General features: G+C 43.7%; 1 protein-coding gene across 1 annotated transcript in view; it reads left to right on the top strand.

The window, feature by feature from the left end:
* Window positions 1-19125, top strand: part of LOC115139277 (syntaxin-binding protein 5-like) — a 159194-nt gene that overhangs the window by 113427 nt on the left and 26642 nt on the right. Inside the window, 3 exon segments of the mRNA XM_065026296.1 lie at window positions 9014-9137; window positions 10153-10231; window positions 10602-10756. Coding sequence (XP_064882368.1) covers window positions 9014-9137; window positions 10153-10231; window positions 10602-10756 — 358 coding nt within the window.

Here is a 19125-nt window from a genome sequence, read left to right as displayed (position 1 = left end):
CTTTCTCGGGAACAGGCCCAGATCCCCATGATTTGCATGAAGAAGAGGCGGAGAAAAAGGTCCGGAGGGCAGACTGCCTTCTGAGAATTCGTAGGCGATCTAATAAACCCTCACTTCCTTCCATTCTGCTAGCAAACGTGCAATCTTTGGACAAGAAAATAGATAAAATAGATGAAACTACCAACGGGACATTCAAAACTGTAATATCTTGTTCTTCACGGAGACATGGCTGAACGACGACACTATCAACATACAGCTGGCTAGTTTACGCTGCACCGGCAGCATAGAACAGAGGCGTCTGGTGAGACAAAGGGGCGGTGCACTATGTATTTTTGTAAATAACAGCTGGTGCACGATATCTAAGGAAGTCTTCGAGCTATTGCACTCCTGAGGTAGAGTATCTCATGATAAACTATAGACCACACTACCTACCTAGAGAGTTTTCATCTGTATTTTTCGTAGCTGTTTACATACAGTGGCTTGCGAAAGTATTTACCCCCCTCTGCAATTTTCCTATTTTGTTGCCTTACAACCTGGAATTCAAATGGATTTATGGGGAGTTTGTATCATTTGATTTAGACAACATGCCTACCACTTTGAAAATGCAAAATATTTTTTATTGTGAAACAAACAAGAAATAAGACAAAAAACAGAAAACTTGAGCGTGCATAACTATTCACCCCTCCAAAGTCAATACTTTGTAGAGCCACATTTTGCAGCAATTACAGCTGCAAGTCTCTTGGGGTATGTCTCTATAAGCTTGGCACATCTAGCCTCGAGGATTGTTGCCCATTCTTCGAGGCGAAACTGCTCCAGCTCCTTCAAGTTGGATGGGTTCTGCTGGTGTACAGCTATCTTTAAGTCATACCACAGATTCTCAATTGGATTGAAGTCTGGGCTTTGACTAGGCCATTCCAAGACAATTAAATGTTTCCCCTTAACCTGCTGCGACGAGGAATCCCGTATCCGGGAGCGTAATTATAGCCTCAAGCTCATTACCATAACGCAACGTTAACTATTCATGAAAATCGCAAATGAAATGAAATAAATATATTGGCTCACAAGCTTAGCCTTTTGTTAACAACACTGTCATCTCAGCTTTTCAAAAAATGCTTTTCAACCATAGCTACACAAGCATTTGTGTATTGATAGCTAGCATAGCATTAAGCCTAGCATTCAGCAGGCAACATTTTCACAAAAACAAGAAAAGCATTCAAATAAAATAATTTACCTTTGAAGAACTTCGGATGTTTTCAATGAGGAGACTCTCAGTTAGATAGCAAATGTTCAGTTTTTCCAAAAATATGATTTGTGTAGGAGAAATCGCTCCGTTTTGTTCATCACGTTTGGCTAAGAAAGAAAAACGATAATTCAGTCATTACAACGCAAACTTTTTTCCAAATTAACTCCATAATATCGACAGAAACATGGCAAACGTTGTTTAGAATCAATCCTCAAGGTGTTTTTCACATATCTATTCGATGATAAATCACTCGTGGGAGTTTGGTTTCTCCTCTGTTCAAAATGGAAAAATGCACGCACCTGGAGATTACGCAATAGTTTCGACGGAGGACACCGAGCGGACACCTGGTAAATGTAGTCTCTTATGGTCAATTTTCCAATGATATGCCTACAAATACGTCACAATGCTGCAAACACCTTGGGGAAACGACAGAAAGTGCAGGCTCATTCCTTGCGCATTCACAGCCATATAAGGAGACATTGGAACACAGCGCATTCAAATTCTGGCTCATTTCCTGTATGAAATTTCATCTTGGTTTCGCCTGTAGCATTAGTTCTGTGGCACTCACAGACAATATCTTTGCAGTTTTGGAAACGTCAGAGTGTTTTCTTTCCAAAGCTGTCAATTATATGCATAGTCAAGCATCTTTTCGTGAAAAAATATCTTGTTTAAAACGGGAACTTTTTTCATCCAAAAATGAAATACTGCCCCTCGAGGTTCAAGAGGTTAAACCACTCAAGTGTTGCTTTAGAAGTATGCTTTGGGTCATTGTCGTGCTGGAAGGTGTGCCTCCTTCCCAGTCTCAAATCTCTGGAAGACTGAAACAGGTTTCCCTCAAGAATTTCCCTGTATTTAGCGCCATCCATTATTCCTTCAATTCTGACCAGTTTCCCAGTCCCTGCTGATGAAAAACATCCCCACTGCATGATGCTGCCACCACCACGCTTCACTGTGGGGATGATGTTCTCGGGGTGATGAGAAGTGTTGGGTTTGTGCCAGACATAGTGTTTTCCTTGATGGACAAAAAGCACAATTTTAGTCTCATCTGACCAGAGTACCTTCTTCCTTATGTTTGGGGGAGTCTCCCACATGCCTTTTGGAAAACACCAAACATGTTTGCTTTTTTTTCTGGCCACTCTTCCGTAAAGCCCAGCTCTGTGAAGTGTATGGCTTAAAATGGTCCTATGCACAGATACTCCAATATCCACTGTGGAGCTTTGCAGCTCCTTCAGGGTTGTCTTTGGTCTCTTTGTTGCCTCTCTGATGAATGTCCTCTTTGCCTGGTCTGTGAGTTTTGGGGGGCGGCCCTCTCTTGGCAGGTTTGTTGTGGTGCCATATTCTTTCAATTTTTTAATAATGGATATAATGAAGCTCCATGGGATGTTCAAAGTTTCTGATATTTTTTTATAACCCAACCCTGATCTGTACTTCTCCACAACGTTGTCCCTGACCTGTTTAGAGAGCTCCTTGGTCTTCATAGTGCCGCTTGCTTGGTGGTGCCTCTTGCTTAGTGGTGTTGCAGACTCTGGGGCCTTTCAGAACAGGTGTTTATATACTGAGATCATGTGACAGATCATCTGACACTTAGATTGCACATACTGTAGGTGTACTGTATTTAACTAATTATGTGACTTCTGAAGATAATTGGTTGCACCAGATCTTATTTAGGGGTGTCATTGCAAAGAGGGTGAATACATATGAACACACCACTTGTCCATGAACATTTTGTATTTTTTTTTTTTTTTTCATTTCACTTCACCAATTTGGACTATTTTGTGTATGTCCATTACATGAAATCCAAATAAAAAGATGTTTAAATTTCAGGTTGTAATGCAATAAAATAGGAAAAATGCCAAGGGGGGTGAATACTTTTGCAAAGCACTGTACCACCACAGTCAGAGGCTGGCACCAAAACAGCATTGAATGAGCTGTATTCCGCCACAAGAAAACAAGAAAATACTCATCCAGAGGCGACGCTTCTAGTGGCCGGGGACTTTAATACAGGGAAACTTCAATCCGTTTGACCAAATTTCTATCAGCTTCTTAAATGTGCAACTGGAGGAAAAAAACTCTGGACCACCTTTACTCTACACACAAAGCTCTCCATTTGGCAAATCTGACCCCAATTCTATCCTCCTGATTCCTGCTTACAAGCAAAAATTAAAGGAGGAAGCACCAGTGACTAGACCAATAAAAAAGTGGACTGTTTTCCTAACACAAACTGTAATATGTTCCAGGATTCCTCCGATGACGTTGAGAAGTACACCACATCAATCATTGGCTTCAATAAGTGAATCGATGACGTCGTCCCCACATTGACCGTACGTACCTTCCCCAACCAGAAGCCACGGATTACAGGCAACATTCTCACTGAACTAAAGGCTAGAGCTGCTGATTTCAGGGAGTGGGACTCTAACCCGGAAGCGAATAAGAAATTTCACTATGCCCTCCGACGAACCATCAAACAGGCAAAGCGTCAACAGGACCAAGATCGAATCGTACTACACCAGCTATGATGCTCGTCGGATGTGGCAGGAATGGCCCAGTACATCACTGTGGCCAAGCTCCCTGTCATCCAGGACCTCTATACCAGGCGGTGTCAAGGCCCTAAAAATTGTCAAAGCCACCTTAGTCATAGGCTGTTCTCTCTGCTACCACACGGCAAGCGGTTCCAAGAGGCTTCTAAACAGCTTCTACCTCTAAATCTTAAGACTCCTGATCACCTAATCAAATGGCTACCCATACTATTTTCGTTGCCCCCCCCCTCTTTTACACCTCTGCTACTCTGTTGTTATCATCTATGCGTAGTCACTTTAATAACTCTACTCAACTAACCAGTACCCCACACATTGACTCTGTATCGGTACCCCCTGTATATAGTCTCGCTATTGTTATTTTACTACTGCTGTTTAATTACTTGTTACTTTTATTTCTTATTCTTATCCATATATTTTTTACTGCGTTGTTGGTTTGGGGCTCGTAAGTAAGCATTTCACTGTAAGGTCTACAGACCTGTTGTATTCGGTGCATGTGACTAATAAAATTTGATTTGATGTGATAGAACAACCCCCATCACAGAGCATCTAACACACACTATTATAGGACAAATGGCAAGATCTCTAATACACACTGACACACACTGTTATAGGCTTTTAACAGACCTCTACCTGTCAATATCTGTCTTACTGAAGGGGTCTTAATCTGTTGACATTTACAGTATGTACATGTCCTGTCCTGTCCTGTGGAGTAGCATTGATTTGTCGACAGTTTCTCTTCTGTTAGTACATTTGTTTGTTTGTTTGTTTGTTTGTGTTTATGTACTGTGGCTGAACTTTAGTGAGGGTAAGGGAGTGTGACTAAGGATGTCTGGGAGGACGACACACTGCTGTCGTTACATAGATGCCCAGTCTGTCTCACACTGTAATAGGAGGAATGCACTCTAATTAGGCCCAACTGTCTCTCTGTGTGTGTCTATATCTGTGTCTTTGTCTGTGTGTGTTTCTGGGTGTGTGTGTGTGTTTCTGTGTGTGTGCGTGTTTCTGTGTGTGTGTGTGTGTGTGTGTGTGTGTGTATGTTTGTGTGTGTTTCTTTGTGTGTGTGTTTCTGTGTGTGTGTGTTTCTGTGTGTGTGTTTCTGTGTGTGTGTTTGTCTCTTTCTCCCCCTCTCTCTATACAGTATATAAGTACATTGAGTGTACAAAACATTAGGTACACCTTCCAAATACACCTTCCTAATATATTTTCCCCTCAATTCGTCGAAGCATGGACTCTACAAGATGTCGAAAGCGTTCCACAGGGATGCTGGCCCATGTTGACTCCAATGCTTCCCACAGTTGTGTTAAGTTGGCTGGATATCCTTTGAGTGATGGTCCATTCTTGATACACCCGGGAAACTGTTGAGCATGAAAAATCCAGCAGCGTTGCAGTTCTTAACACACTTAAATCAGTGTGCCTGGCACCTAAGTCTTCTGTCTTGCCCATTCAGCCTCTGAATGGCACACATACACAATCCATGTCTGAATTGTCTCAAGGCTTAAAAATCCTTCTTTAACCTGTCTCCTCTCCTTCATCTACACTGATTGAAATGGTTTTAACAAGTTACATCCATAAGGAATCATATCCTTCACCTGGATTCACCTGGTTAATCTGTCATGGAAAGATCAGTTGTTCCTAATGTTTTGTACACTTAGTATATATCTATCTCTCTCTCTCTCAGTCTACCTGTCTTACTATTTTTGCATTTATTTTTGTCGGTGTGCGTGCAAGAGTGTGTGAGGTTGTGGGTTTGAGTGTGTGTGTGTCTCACAGTCTCATCCCAAAAGACCATTCTCTGAAAGGAGCATAATGTAAGTCATTAAATTAGTATTCTTAATGGGTATTATTTGATATGAAGAAAACCATGTGTTTCAATTACCTGCTAATTGTCCAACTAACCACAATGTATTGTCTCTGCTCCATGGGACTGTCAACCTGAAGAATGCACTGTTATATTTCTATATCCTGTTGAAGTGACGCACTGTGTGTGGTTACATTCACCTTAAAATGCTTGAGCTGAGAAATGTTGTCTAAGTATTTCAATATTGGCGCGAGTGTTTGTGTGTGCGTCTGTGCTAGTGGGTGTGTTTTAATAATGAGCTGTAAGACAGCAGTAAGCCGGTCTGTTTTTTCCGGAGTGCTTTAATAATGATGAAGCAGCCATTTTATTCATTTGTTGTCGGTCGCTAAATCACTTTCTGCCTTGCCAAAATAGAAATAAAGTTGTTGGGTTTATGCAAAGCAGAGGGAGGGCATTCTTAATGACAAAATAATGAGTCTTCAATTTCAACCCACCGCATCATAATTCCACTCCACCCCATCTCCACTCCTATCTGTTTGATTTCTGCTCTTAGCTTATCTTTGTATCTCCCATCCTTGAGCTTTTGCTGAACGTTTATAATGTAGGGAGAGTTTTTATGTAAAAAATGTATAGCATTTTTTGAAGTGTTGCTGTAGCAGGTCAGGCGCTAGTCGTTAGCTTATGCTGCCTGCCTCCTCATAGCCAGGTGCTCTTTCTATGTGTCTCTCTCTCTCTCTCTCTCTCTCTCTCTCTCTCTCTCTCTCTCTCTCTCTCTCTCTCTCTCTCTCTCTCTCTCTCTCTCTCTCTCTCTCTGTCTCTGTCTCTCTCTCTCTCTCTCTCTCTCTCTTCCTCCTCTCTTCTTTATAATATGTCAGTCAATGTATGTATTTTTCTCTCCTCTCTCTTGACCTTTGCTCTTTAGCTTTTTCTCCCTCTCTCTCTTCAATGGCGATAACACTTGTCTCTGTCAATGGGGTTAACACTTGTCTCTGTCAATGGGGTTAACACTTGTCTCTGTCAATGGCGATAACACTTGTCTCTGTCAATGGGGATAACACTTGTCTCTGTCAATGGGGATATGGGGATAACACTTGTCTCTTCAATGGGGATAACACTTGTCTCTGTCAATGGGGATAACACTTGTCTCTGTCAATGGGGTTAACACTTGTCTCTGTCAATGGGGTTAACACTTGTCTCTGTCAATGGGGATAACACTTGTCTCTGTCAATGGGGATAACACTTGTCTCTGTCAATGGGGATATGGGGATAACACTTGTCTCTGTCAATGGGGATAACACTTGTCTCTGTCAATGGGGATAACACTTGTCTCTGTCAATGGGGATAACACTTGTCTCTGTCAATGGGGATAACACTTGTCTCTGTCAATGGGGATAACACTTGTCTCTGTCAATGGCGATAACACTTGTCTCTTCAATGGGGTTAACACTTGTCTCTGTCAATGGCGATAACACTTGTCTCTTCAATGGGGATAACACTTGTCTCTTCAATGGGGATAACACTTGTCTCTGTCAATGGCGACAACACTTGTCAATGGCGATAACACTTGTCTCTTCAATGGGGATAACACTTGTCTCTGTCAATGGGGATAACACTTGTCTCTGTCAATGGGGATAACACTTGTCTCTGTCAATGGGGATAACACTTGTCTCTGTCAATGGGGATATGGGGATAACACTTGTCTCTGTCAATGGGGATAACACTTGTCTCTGTCAATGGGGTTAACACTTGTCTCTTCAATGGGGATAACACTTGTCTCTGTCAATGGGGATATGGGGATAACACTTGTCTCTGTCAATGGGGATAACACTTGTCTCTGTCAATGGGGATAACACTTGTCTCTGTCAATGGCGATAACACTTGTCTCTTCAATGGGGTTAACACTTGTCTCTGTCAATAGCGACAACACTTGTCTCTGTCAATGGCGATAACACTTGTCTCTGTCAATGGGGATATGGGGATAACACTTGTCTCTGTCAATGGGGATAACACTTGTCTCTGTCAATGGGGATAACACTTGTCTCTGTCAATGGGGATAACACTTGTCTCTGTCAATGGGGATAACACTTGTCTCTGTCAATGGGGATAACACTTGTCTCTGTCAATGGGGATAACACTTGTCTCTGTCAATGGCGATAACACTTGTCTCTTCAATGGGGTTAACACTTGTCTCTGTCAATGGCGATAACACTTGTCTCTTCAATGGGGATAACACTTGTCTCTTCAATGGGGATAACACTTGTCTCTGTCAATGGCGACAACACTTGTCAATGGCGATAACACTTGTCTCTTCAATGGGGATAACACTTGTCTCTGTCAATGGGGATAACACTTGTCTCTGTCAATGGGGATAACACTTGTCTCTGTCAATGGGGATAACACTTGTCTCTTCAATGGGGATAACACTTGTCTCTTCAATGGGGATAACACTTGTCTCTTCAATGGGGATAACACTTGTCTCTTCAATGGGGATAACACTTGTCTCTTCAATGGGGATAACACTTGTCTCTTCAATGGGGATAACACTTGTCTCTTCAATGGGGATAACACTTGTCTCTTCAATGGGGATAACACTTGTCTCTTCAATGGGGATAACACTTGTCTCTTCAATGGGGATAACACTTGTCTCTTCAATGGGATAACACTTGTCTCTTCAATGGGGATAACACTTGTCTCTTCAATGGGGATAACACTTGTCTCTTCAATGGGGATAACACTTGACTTTGTCAATGGGGTTAACACTTGTCTCTGTCAATGGGGATAACACTTGTCTCTTCAATGGGGATAACACTTGTCTCTGTCAATGGGGATAACACTTGTCTCTTCAATGGGGATAACACTTGTCTCTGTCAATGGGGATAACACTTGTCTCTTCAATGGGGATAAAACTTGTCTCTTCAATGGGGATAAAACTTGTCTCTTCAATGGGGTTAACACTTGTTAGCACTGTCACATTTAAACCACCTTTGAACCACCTTTGTGCATTATGATTGTACAGATATATCGGCATTTAGCCATGATCTTTAATGAATGATTATACTGTACTGTAGCTATATAATGCATCATAAATGATCATTCATTTATAATGCATGCTACATGGGTGGTTGATAGAAGGTTGTACCATGTTTTAGGGATGTACATGACGTAACCAAATGTAAACTCTGCCTTGCAACCCTCCTCTACTCTACCATCACAACAGCCATCTGCTGAACACAGCATAATCCACACTAAGGCGTGGGCGTAATAGTCACATGTGAACACACCGTATGTCCATAGGAGAAACCTTATACATGAACAGTATGTGTGTGAGAGGTACAACTGTACCTGGTACCTGGTACTGCTACAAATGGTTTCCCACTGTGATTAAGTGGCCCTCTTCTTCCTGTCCCCCACTTCCTGCTTCCTGTGGTTTCCTAGGCGATCCACTCGGTTGCCTGGCACCATGAGGGCAAGCAGTTCATCTGTAGTCACTCAGACGGAACGCTCACCATATGGAACATCAAGGGCCAGGGCAAGCCATTTCAGACAATCACCCCACATGGTAAGCTTGAACACACACACACACACACACACTTTTCACTTTTCACCCCAATTTCTTTTAATATGCAACCTGTCTTTATAACTTTTCTCTGGTTTCCAACATTTCTCCTTTCACATCAGAATGACCTTTATTCACTGTACATTTGCACATACTACGAATTTGACTTGGTGATATGGGGCTGCAAGTGATAGACAACATTTAGAGACAGAATACAGACAGAGGAATTTACACAAAGTAAACATACATTATTTACAAAATAGATCAAATAAAGTGAACACGGGTTTAATTTACTCTGTGTTAAACGTTGCCTTCCCTGATGTGACTTTGTCCCCCCACCCCCACCCCACACACACACACACACAAAGCAAGAGAAAGCAGAGAGAGGAATAGAAGAGAGAAAACTAAGAGAAAGCAGAGAGAGGAATAGAAGAGAGAAAACTAAGAGAAAGGGAGTTGAAAGAAAGCAAGAGAACTTTGAACCCCATTGTTAAATTGCCATGTTATTGTTCTTGTGTACAGTGTAATGGGGAAAGGATTCCATTGAAACGGTTTTGAATGAGTTGTTTTCCCCACTGCTGCATGCGTAATCAGTTTAGTATTTAATGAACAATTATGAAACTGTGTGTGACAGGTTTATGTGAAATTAAAAAAGGCTTTCTTTTAAGAAATTTAATTAAGGCTAGGTAATTGTCAATTATTACAATAAATTGGGATTACATTCTTCCTTTTTAGTGTATACTTATTTGACCAACCCTTAAGTTGACCCTTTGTGCACATATATTTTTTAATAAATGCTAGCTATCTCGCTCCCTCTCTCTGATGGACAGGCCTGAATCACTGTCTGACACACACAGTGGCTACTACTGCTCCATCAGGGAAATGGTGGAAGAAAAGGGAGGAGGAGAGAGTGGAGAGGAGAGAGGGCAAGGGAAAAGAGGAGAAAGGGAACAAAGCAGAAAGTAAGAGGGGAATGAAGAAGGGAACTAACAAGCTAAAGTGATCTGTTCTATTTCAGGAAAGCAGCCCAAGGATGGAAAGAAGCCAGAGCCCTGCAAACCCATCCTCAAAGTGGAGTACAAGACCACTAGACTGGGGTAAGGATACGCACAAACACACACACACACACACACACACACACACACACACACACACACACACACACACACACACACCCTACGATGCTTGGAGAGATAATGAATATGGCATCTCTATAGCTTTCCATATGGACTTGTGTCTCATGTGTCTGTTCGTGTGTGTGTGATATATGTGTGTGTATGTCTGCGTCTGTTTGTGTGTGGTATATGTGTGTGTATGTCTGCGTCTGTTTGTGTGTGGTATATGTGTGTGTATGTCTGCGTCTGTCTGTGTGTGGTATATGTGTGTGTATGTCTGCGTCTGTCTGTGTGTGGTATATGTGTGTGTATGTCTGCGTCTGTCTGTGTGTGGTATATGTGTGCTATACAGAGACCCCTTCATGATCCTGTCTGGAGGTCTGTCGTATGACACGGTGGGTCGGCGGCCATGTCTGACGGTGATGCATGGGAAGAGTACAGCCGTGCTGGAGATGGACTATCCTATCGTAGACTTCCTCACGCTCTGTGAGACGCCATACTCTAACGGTCAGTGTGTGTGTGTGTGTGTGTGTGTGTCCTTGTGTGTGGTTGTTTGTATGCTTGCTATATCATTATCTACAAATACCCCAGTAAGAGTGTGTTTATGAGTGGAATCAGTTTAATTAGCAACTACACTGACGGCTTTGTTGTTTCCAGCCGGTAATATGTTGTGTCCTAGCCCTTCTCAGCATTGACATTTGACCTTTCTGTTTTTGTATGTGTGTGAGACTGTGTGTGATGAATATAAAATATCCCAGGGGAGGTTTATGCTCGTGATTCTTTGTGGACTACAATGAATGTTAGATTTGTATCTTCTCCCTTGTTCACAATAGCTGTCTGACCTGATTATGTTATTAAATGAATGCCCTGCCCTTTGTGAGATGATGTGTCTTGGGAGAGGGCTTTCATTGATGATGATTTAGATGTTCTGTCTTCTATATCATTATGTAATGACAGAGGTGTTGATTTTGTTTTGTTTTGGGTTTGTTTTGCTAAGATGTGTGTGTTTCAATGGGAACCAATTGATTGGAGGTGGGAATAGACTTAATTCAATTGAATGGTGTTTTACATCTTGTGCCAAAATGTCTGGGTCAGAGAGGGGCTGAGTGGAGAACACACAGTGGAGTAGCCTCCTCTTTACAGCTCACATCTTACCTGCTCTATAGCCCCTGGTAGCCTTTAATGTAGGTCTGCATGGTTAATGAACCAGGTTAAGGTATGTTGGAGGTCTCAGCCTTCTTTTTCAAATGCTCTCATCTCAGTTAGCCCCATATTGATGGGTGGTAGAGAACTCAGTCATCAGCCAAGGTGTCCTTCAAGGGGGAGAAGCAGTGTCCTCTACCACAGTGGAAATTGCTACCACGTTGCCTCTAACAAACTATATGTATTCATTGGTTTGATGCTATAGTTGATATCATGTTTGGATGCTTGTTGTTTTGGGTTGGTTTAAGAAGATTGATGCTCCAGTCGGTTGCTGGTTCAAATGGAAAGGTAGGCCTCACTATTTTAGGATTCTGCATGATCAATGTTGTACATATTCAGACAATAGATGATGAAAATTGTGTCAATTATGTAAAAAATCTAAGCGGGGGGTGGTTACTAAGCGAACATATTGAATTGTTTTAAGATGGTCACACCAATGACCATTTAGTTATTTGAATTTGAATTTTAGGACCCCTTTACGTATACAACAAAATATATATATAATCATATTTGATGAAACATTGAATTTGGCCTTACTGCTATTAGCCCATAGTATCGTGTTTCAAGGTAAGACCCAGATGCAGACTGTGTCATTTACATTACATTTACATTTAAGTCATTTAGCAGACGCTCTTATCCAGAGCGACTTACAAATTGGTGCGTTCACCTTATGACATCCAGTGGAACAGCCACTTTACAATAGTGCATCTAAATCTTTTAAGGGGGGTGAGAAGGATTACTTTATCCTATCCTAGGTATTCCTTAAAGAGGTGGGGTTTCAGGTGTCTCCGGAAGGTGGTGATTGACTCCGCTGTCCTGGCGTCGTGAGGGAGTTTGTTCCACCATTGGGGGGCCAGAGCAGCGAACAGTTTTGACTGGGCTGAGCGGGAACTGTACTTCCTCAGTGGTAGGGAGGCGAGCAGGCCAGACGTGGATGAACGCAGTGCCCTTGTTTGGGTGTAGGGCCTGATCAGAGCCTGGAGGTACTGAGGTGCCGTTCCCCTCACAGCTCCGTAGGCAAGCACCATGGTCTTGTAGCGGATGCGAGCTTCAACTGGAAGCCAGTGGAGAGAGCGGAGGAGCGGGGTGACGTGAGAGAACTTGGGAAGGTTGAACACCAGACGGGCTGCGGTCTTCTGGATGAGTTGTAGGGGTTTAATGGCACAGGCAGGGAGCCCAGCCAACAGCGAGTTGCAGTAATCCAGACGGGAGATGACAAGTGCCTGGATTAGGACCTGCGCCGCTTCCTGTGCGAGGCAGGGTCGTACTCTGCGGATGTTGTAGAGCATGAACCTACATGAACGGGCCACCGCCTTGATGTTAGTTGAGAATGACAGGGTGTTGTCCAGGATCACGCCAAGGTTCTTAGCGCTCTGGGAGGAGGACACAATGGAGTTGTCAACCGTGATGGCGAGATCATGGAACGGGCAGTCCTTCCCCGGGAGGAAGAGCAGCTCCGTCTTGCCGAGGTTCAGCTTGAGGTGGTGATCCGTCATCCACACTGATATGTCTGCCAGACATGCAGAGATGCGATTCGCCACCTGGTCATCAGAAGGGGGAAAGGAGAAGATTAATTGTGTGTCGTCTGCATAGCAATGATAGGAGAGACCATGTGAGGTTATGACAGAGCCAAGTGACTTGGTGTATAGCGAGAATAGGAGAGGGCCTAGAACAGAGGCCTGGGGGACGCCAGTGGTGAGAGCGCGTGGTGAGGAGACAAATTCTGGGCCGCGCCGGAGATGCCCAACTCGGAGAGGGTGGAGAGGAGGATCTGATGGTTCACAGTATCGAAGGCAGCCGATAGGTCTAGAAGGATGAGAGCAGAGGAGAGAGAGTTAGCTTTAGCAGTGCGGAGCGCCTCCGTGATACAGAGAAGAGCAGTAACTGATTTGGATCAAGAAGGTCATTCTGAGAGAGATAGCGGGAGAGCTGGCCAAGGACGGCACGTTCAAGAGTTTTGGAGAGAAAAGAAAGAAGGGATACTGGTATGTAGTTGTTGACATCGGACGGACCGAGTGTAGGTTTTTTCAGAAGGGGTGCAACTCTCGCTCTCTTGAAGACGGAAGGGACGTAGCCAGCGGTCAGGGATGAGTTGATGAGCGAGGTGAGGTAAGGGAGAAGGTCTCCGGAAATGGTCTGGAGAAGAGAGGAGGGGATAGGGTCAAGCGGGCAGGTTGTTGGGCGGCCGGCCGTCACAAAACGCGAGATTTCATCTGGAGAGAGAGGGGAGAAAGAGGTCAGAGCACAGGGTAGGGCAGTGTGAGCAGAACCAGCGGTGTCGTTTGACTTAGCAAACGAGGATCGGATGTTGTCGACCTTCTTTTCAAAATGGTTGACGAAGTCATCTGCAGAGAGGGATGAGGGGGGAGGAGGATTCAGGAGGGAGGAGAAGGTGGCAAAGAGCTTCCTAGGGTTAGAGGCAGATGCTTGGAATTTAGAGTGGTAGAAAGTGGCTTTAGCAGCAGAGACAGAAGAGGAGAATGTAGAGAGGAGGGAGTGAAAGGATGCCAGGTCCGCAGGGAGGCGAGTTTTCCTCCATTTCCGCTCGGCTGCCCGGAGCCCTGTTCTGTGAGCTCGCAATGAGTCGTCGAGCCACGGAGCGGGAGGGAGGACCGAGCCGGCCTGGAGGATAGGGGACATAGAGAGTCAAAGGATGCAGAAAGGGAGGAGAGGAGGGTTGAGGAGGCAGATCAGGAGATAGGTTGGAGAAGGTTTGAGCAGAGGGAAGAGATGATAGGATGGAAGAGGAGAGAGTAGCGGGGGAGAGAGAGCGAAGGTTGGGACGGCGCGATACCATCCGAGTAGGGGCAGTGTGGGAAGTGTTGGATGAGAGCGAGAGGGAAAAGGATACAAGGTAGTGGTCGGAGACTTGGAGGGAGTTGCAATGAGGTTAGTGGAAGAACAGCATCTAGTAAAGATGAGGTCGAGCGTATTGCCTGCCTTGTGAGTAGGGGGAAGGTGAGAGGGTGAGGTCAAAAGAGGAGAGGAGTGGAAAGAAGGAGGCAGAGAGGAATGAGTCAAAGGTAGACGTGGGGAGGTTAAAGTCGCCCAGAACTGTGAGAGGTGAGCCGTCCTCAGGAAAGGAGCTTATCAAGGCATCAAGCTCATTGATGAACTCTCCGAGGGAACCTGGAGGGCGATAAATGATAAGGATGTTAAGCTTGAAAGGGCTGGTAACTGTGACAGCATGGAATTCAAAGGAGGCGATAGACAGATGGGTAAGGGGAGAAAGAGAGAATGACCACTTGGGAGAGATGAGGCTCCCGGTGCCACCACCCCGCTGACCAGAAGCTCTCGGGGTGTGCGAGAACACGTGGGCGGACGAAGAGAGAGCAGTAGGAGTAGCAGTGTTATCTGTGGTGATCCATGTTTCCGTCAGTGCCAAGAAGTCGAGGGACTGGAGGGAGGCATAGGCTGAGATGAACTCTGCCTTGTTGGCCGCAGATCGGCAGTTCCAGAGGCTACCGGAGACCTGGAACTCCACGTGGGTCGTGCGGCGCTGGGACCACCAGATTAGGGTGGCCGCGGCCACGCGGTGTGGAGCGTTTGTATGGTCTGTGCAGAGAGGAGAGAACAGGGATAGACAGACACATAGTTGACAGGCTACAGAAGAGGCTACGCTAATGCAAAGGAGATTGGAATGACAAGTGGACTACACGTCTCGAATGTTCAGAAAGTTAAGCTTACGTAGCAAGAATCTTATTGACTAAAATGATTAAAATGATACAGTACTGCTGAAGTAGGCTAGCTGGCAGTGGCTGCGTTGTTGACTTTGTAGGCTAGCTGGCAGTGGCTGCGTTGTTGACACTACACTAATCAAGTCGTTCCGTTGAGTGTGATAGTTTCCACAGTGCTGCTATTCGGGGGCTAGCTGGCTAGCTAGCAGTGTTGATTACGTTACGTTGCGTTAAAAGAACGACAATAGCTGGCTAGCTAACCTAGAAAATCGCTCTAGACTACACAATTATCTTTGATACAAAGACGGCTATGTAGCTAGCTATGTAGCTAGCTACGATCAAACAAATCAAACCGTTGTACTGTAATGAAATGAAATGAAAATGTGATACTACCTGTGGAGCGAAACGGAATGCGACCGGGTTGTTGAGTGCGGAAGTTCTATTCGGTAGACGTTGGCTAGCTGTTGGCTAGCTAGCAGTGTCTCCTACGTTAAGGACGACAAATAGCTGGCTAGCTAACCTCGGTAAATTAAGATAATCACTCTAAGACTACACACTCTAAACTACACAATTATCTTGGATACGAAGACAGCAAAGACAACTATGTAGCTAGCTAACACTACACTAATCAAGTCGTTCAGTTGAGTGTAATAGTTTTTACAGTGCTGCTATTCGGTAGACGGTGGACGTTTGCTAGCTGGCTAGCTGGCTAGCTGCTGGGCAGATAGCAGTGTAGACTACGTTAGGACGACGAAATACGATAATTACGCAATTATCTTTGATACAAAGACGGCTATGTAGCTAGCTAAGAAGAAATTGCTAAGATTAGACAAATCAAACCGTTGTACTATAATGAAATGTAATGAAATGTAATGAAAAGTTATACTACCTGCGGACCGAAGTGTGGATGCGACCGCTCGCTCCAACCCGGAAGACAACAATATGTCGAAGTAACAATGTTTATTTCCACAACAGGGACAAAGGTACAGGACAGCAGGCAGGCAGGCAGGCTCAGAGTCAGGTCAGGCAGGAGTTGGTAATCCAGAGTAGTGGGGCAAAGGTACAGGACGGCAGGTAGGCTCAGGGTCAGGTCAGGCAGAGGGATCAAAGTCGGGAAAAACTAGAAAACAGGAACTAAGACAAGACAGGACCATGGGGGAAAACGCTAGTGGGTTCTACGAACAAAACGATCTGGCAACAGACAAACAGAGAACACAGGTATAAATATACAGGGGATAACAGGAAAGATGGGCAACACCTGGAGGGGGGTAGAGTCAAGCACAAAGACAGGTGAAACAGATCAGGGTGTGACACAGAAACGCATTGAATAACATGGAAAAACAGATATTCAGAAAATAAATCAGAAGGAAGTTTGTTTTAAAGTGTCCGTCCTATATCTGAGAGATATAAGAAAGCTCAGGAAATTATTTATATATATTTTTACCGATATTTAACAAACAGTGGGCCAAACTGTTTGGACGCTACAGATGTTTTTGTGAGATGACAGATTTTCGGGATATTTCATTGTCTGACAAACACCGCTGTAGTTCAGTGATATCTCAGATTTTGATAGGGATTTTTTTAATGCTAATTGATTTTCCAGAGGGAGCGGACATTGACATTAGGGGGTTCTTAAAAACATAAAATAATAACATCATCCTAAGAGTGTTGGGCCGAGCTGACTAGGAGAAAAATCTGTCAATGTGCCCTTGAGGAATTGCTCCTGTAAGTCGCTCTGCATTAGAGTGTTTGCTAAATAACTCAATTGTAATGTGATAACTTATTACTTTAAGTGGGTAAAAGTTATTACATTAAGCCTTCATCATTTTTATTATATTAACCGGCAAGTTATTACATTAACCCGGCTTTATTACATAAAACAATGTCAAAGTTATTATAAATAAAAAATGTATAACATTAACCAGTACTATTACATTGACCGGTGCTATTACATTGACCGGTGCTATTACAATAACCGGTGCTATTACATTAACCAGTACTATTACATTGACCGGTGCTATTACATTGACCGGTGCTATTACATTGACCGGTGCTATTACATTAACTGGTGCTATTACATTGACCGGTGCTATTACATTGACCGGTGCTATTACAATGACCGCTGCTATTATAATGACCGGTGCTATTACATTGACCGGTGCTATTACATTGACCGGTGCTATTACAATGACCGCTGCTATTATAATGACCGGTGCTGTTACATTTACCAGTACTATTACATTGACCGCTGCTATTACAATAACCGGTGCTATTACATTAACCAGTACTATTACATTGACCGGTGCTATTACATTGACCGGTGCTATTACATTGACCGGTGCTATTACATTGACCGGTGCTATTACATTAACTGGTGCTATTACATTGACCGGTGCTATTACATTGACCGGTGCTATTACAATGACCGCTGCTATTATAATGACCGGTGCTATTACATTGACCGGTGCTATTACATTGACCGGTGCTATTACAATGACCGCTGCTATTATAATGACCGGTGCTGTTACATTTACCAGTACTATTACATTGACCGCTGCTATTACAATAACCGGTGCTATTACATTAACCAGTACTATTACATTGACCGGTGCTATTACATTGACCGGTGCTGTTACATTGACCGGTGCTGTTACATTGACCAGTACTATTACATTGACCGGTGCTATTACATTGACCGGTGGTATTACATTTACCGGTGCTATTACATTGACCGGTGTTATTAAATTAACCGCTGCTATTATAATGACCGGTGCTATTACAATGACTGATGCTATTACATTAACCGGTGCTATTACATTGACGGGTGCTATTACAATGATCGGTGCTATTACATTGACCGGTGTTATTACATTGATCGGTGCTATTACATTAACCGGTGCTATTACATTGACTGGTGATATTACATTAACTGGTGCTATTACATTGGCCGGTGCTATTACATTGGCCGGTGCTATTACATTGAATGGGGCTGTTACATTGACCGGTGCTATTACATTGACTGGTGCTATTACATTGACCGGTGCTGTTACATTGACCGGTGCTATTACATTGACCGGTGCTGTTACATTGACCAGTGTTATTACATTGCCCGGTGCTATTACATTGACCGGTGCTGTTACATTAACCGGCGCTATTACATTGACCGGTGCTATTACATTGACCGGTGCTATTATATTGACCGGTGCTGTTACATTGACCAGTGCTATTACATTGACCAGTGCTATTACATTGACCGGTGCTGTTACATTGACCGGTGCTATTACATTGACCAGTGCTATTACATTGACCGGTGCTATTACAATAACCGGTGCTATTACATTGACCGGTGTTATTAAATTAACCGCTGCTATTATAATGACCGGTGCTAATACAATGACAGATGCTATTACATTAACCAGTGCTATTACATTGACGGGTGCTATTACAATGATCGGTGCTATTACATTGACCGGTGCTATTACATTGACCGGTGCTATTACATTGACTGGTGATATTACATTAACTGGTGCTATTACATTGACCGGTGTTATTACATTGATCGGTGCTAATTACATTAACCGGCGCTATTACATTGACTGGTGATATTACATTAACTGGTGCTATTACATTGGCCGGTGCTATTACATTGAATGGGGCTGTTACATTGACCGGTGCTATTACATTGACTGGTGATATTACATTAACTGGTGCTATTACATTGGCCGGTGCTATTACATTGAATGGGGCTGTTACATTGACCGGTGCTATTACATTGACTGGTGCTATTACATTGACCGGTGCTGTTACATTGACCGGTGCTGTTACATTGACCAGTGCTATTACATTGACCGGTGCTGTTACATTGACCAGTGCTATTACATTGACCAGTGCTATTACATTGACTGGTGCTGTTACATTGACCAGTGCTATTACATTGACCGGTGCTATTACATTGACCGGTGCTGTTACATTGACCAGTGTTATTACATTGCCCGG

Source organism: Oncorhynchus nerka, linkage group LG13 (assembly GCF_034236695.1).
Source record: "Oncorhynchus nerka isolate Pitt River linkage group LG13, Oner_Uvic_2.0, whole genome shotgun sequence".
Taxonomy (NCBI): Eukaryota; Metazoa; Chordata; class Actinopteri; order Salmoniformes; family Salmonidae; genus Oncorhynchus; species Oncorhynchus nerka.
This window is presented reverse-complemented; position numbering and strand designations above follow the sequence as displayed.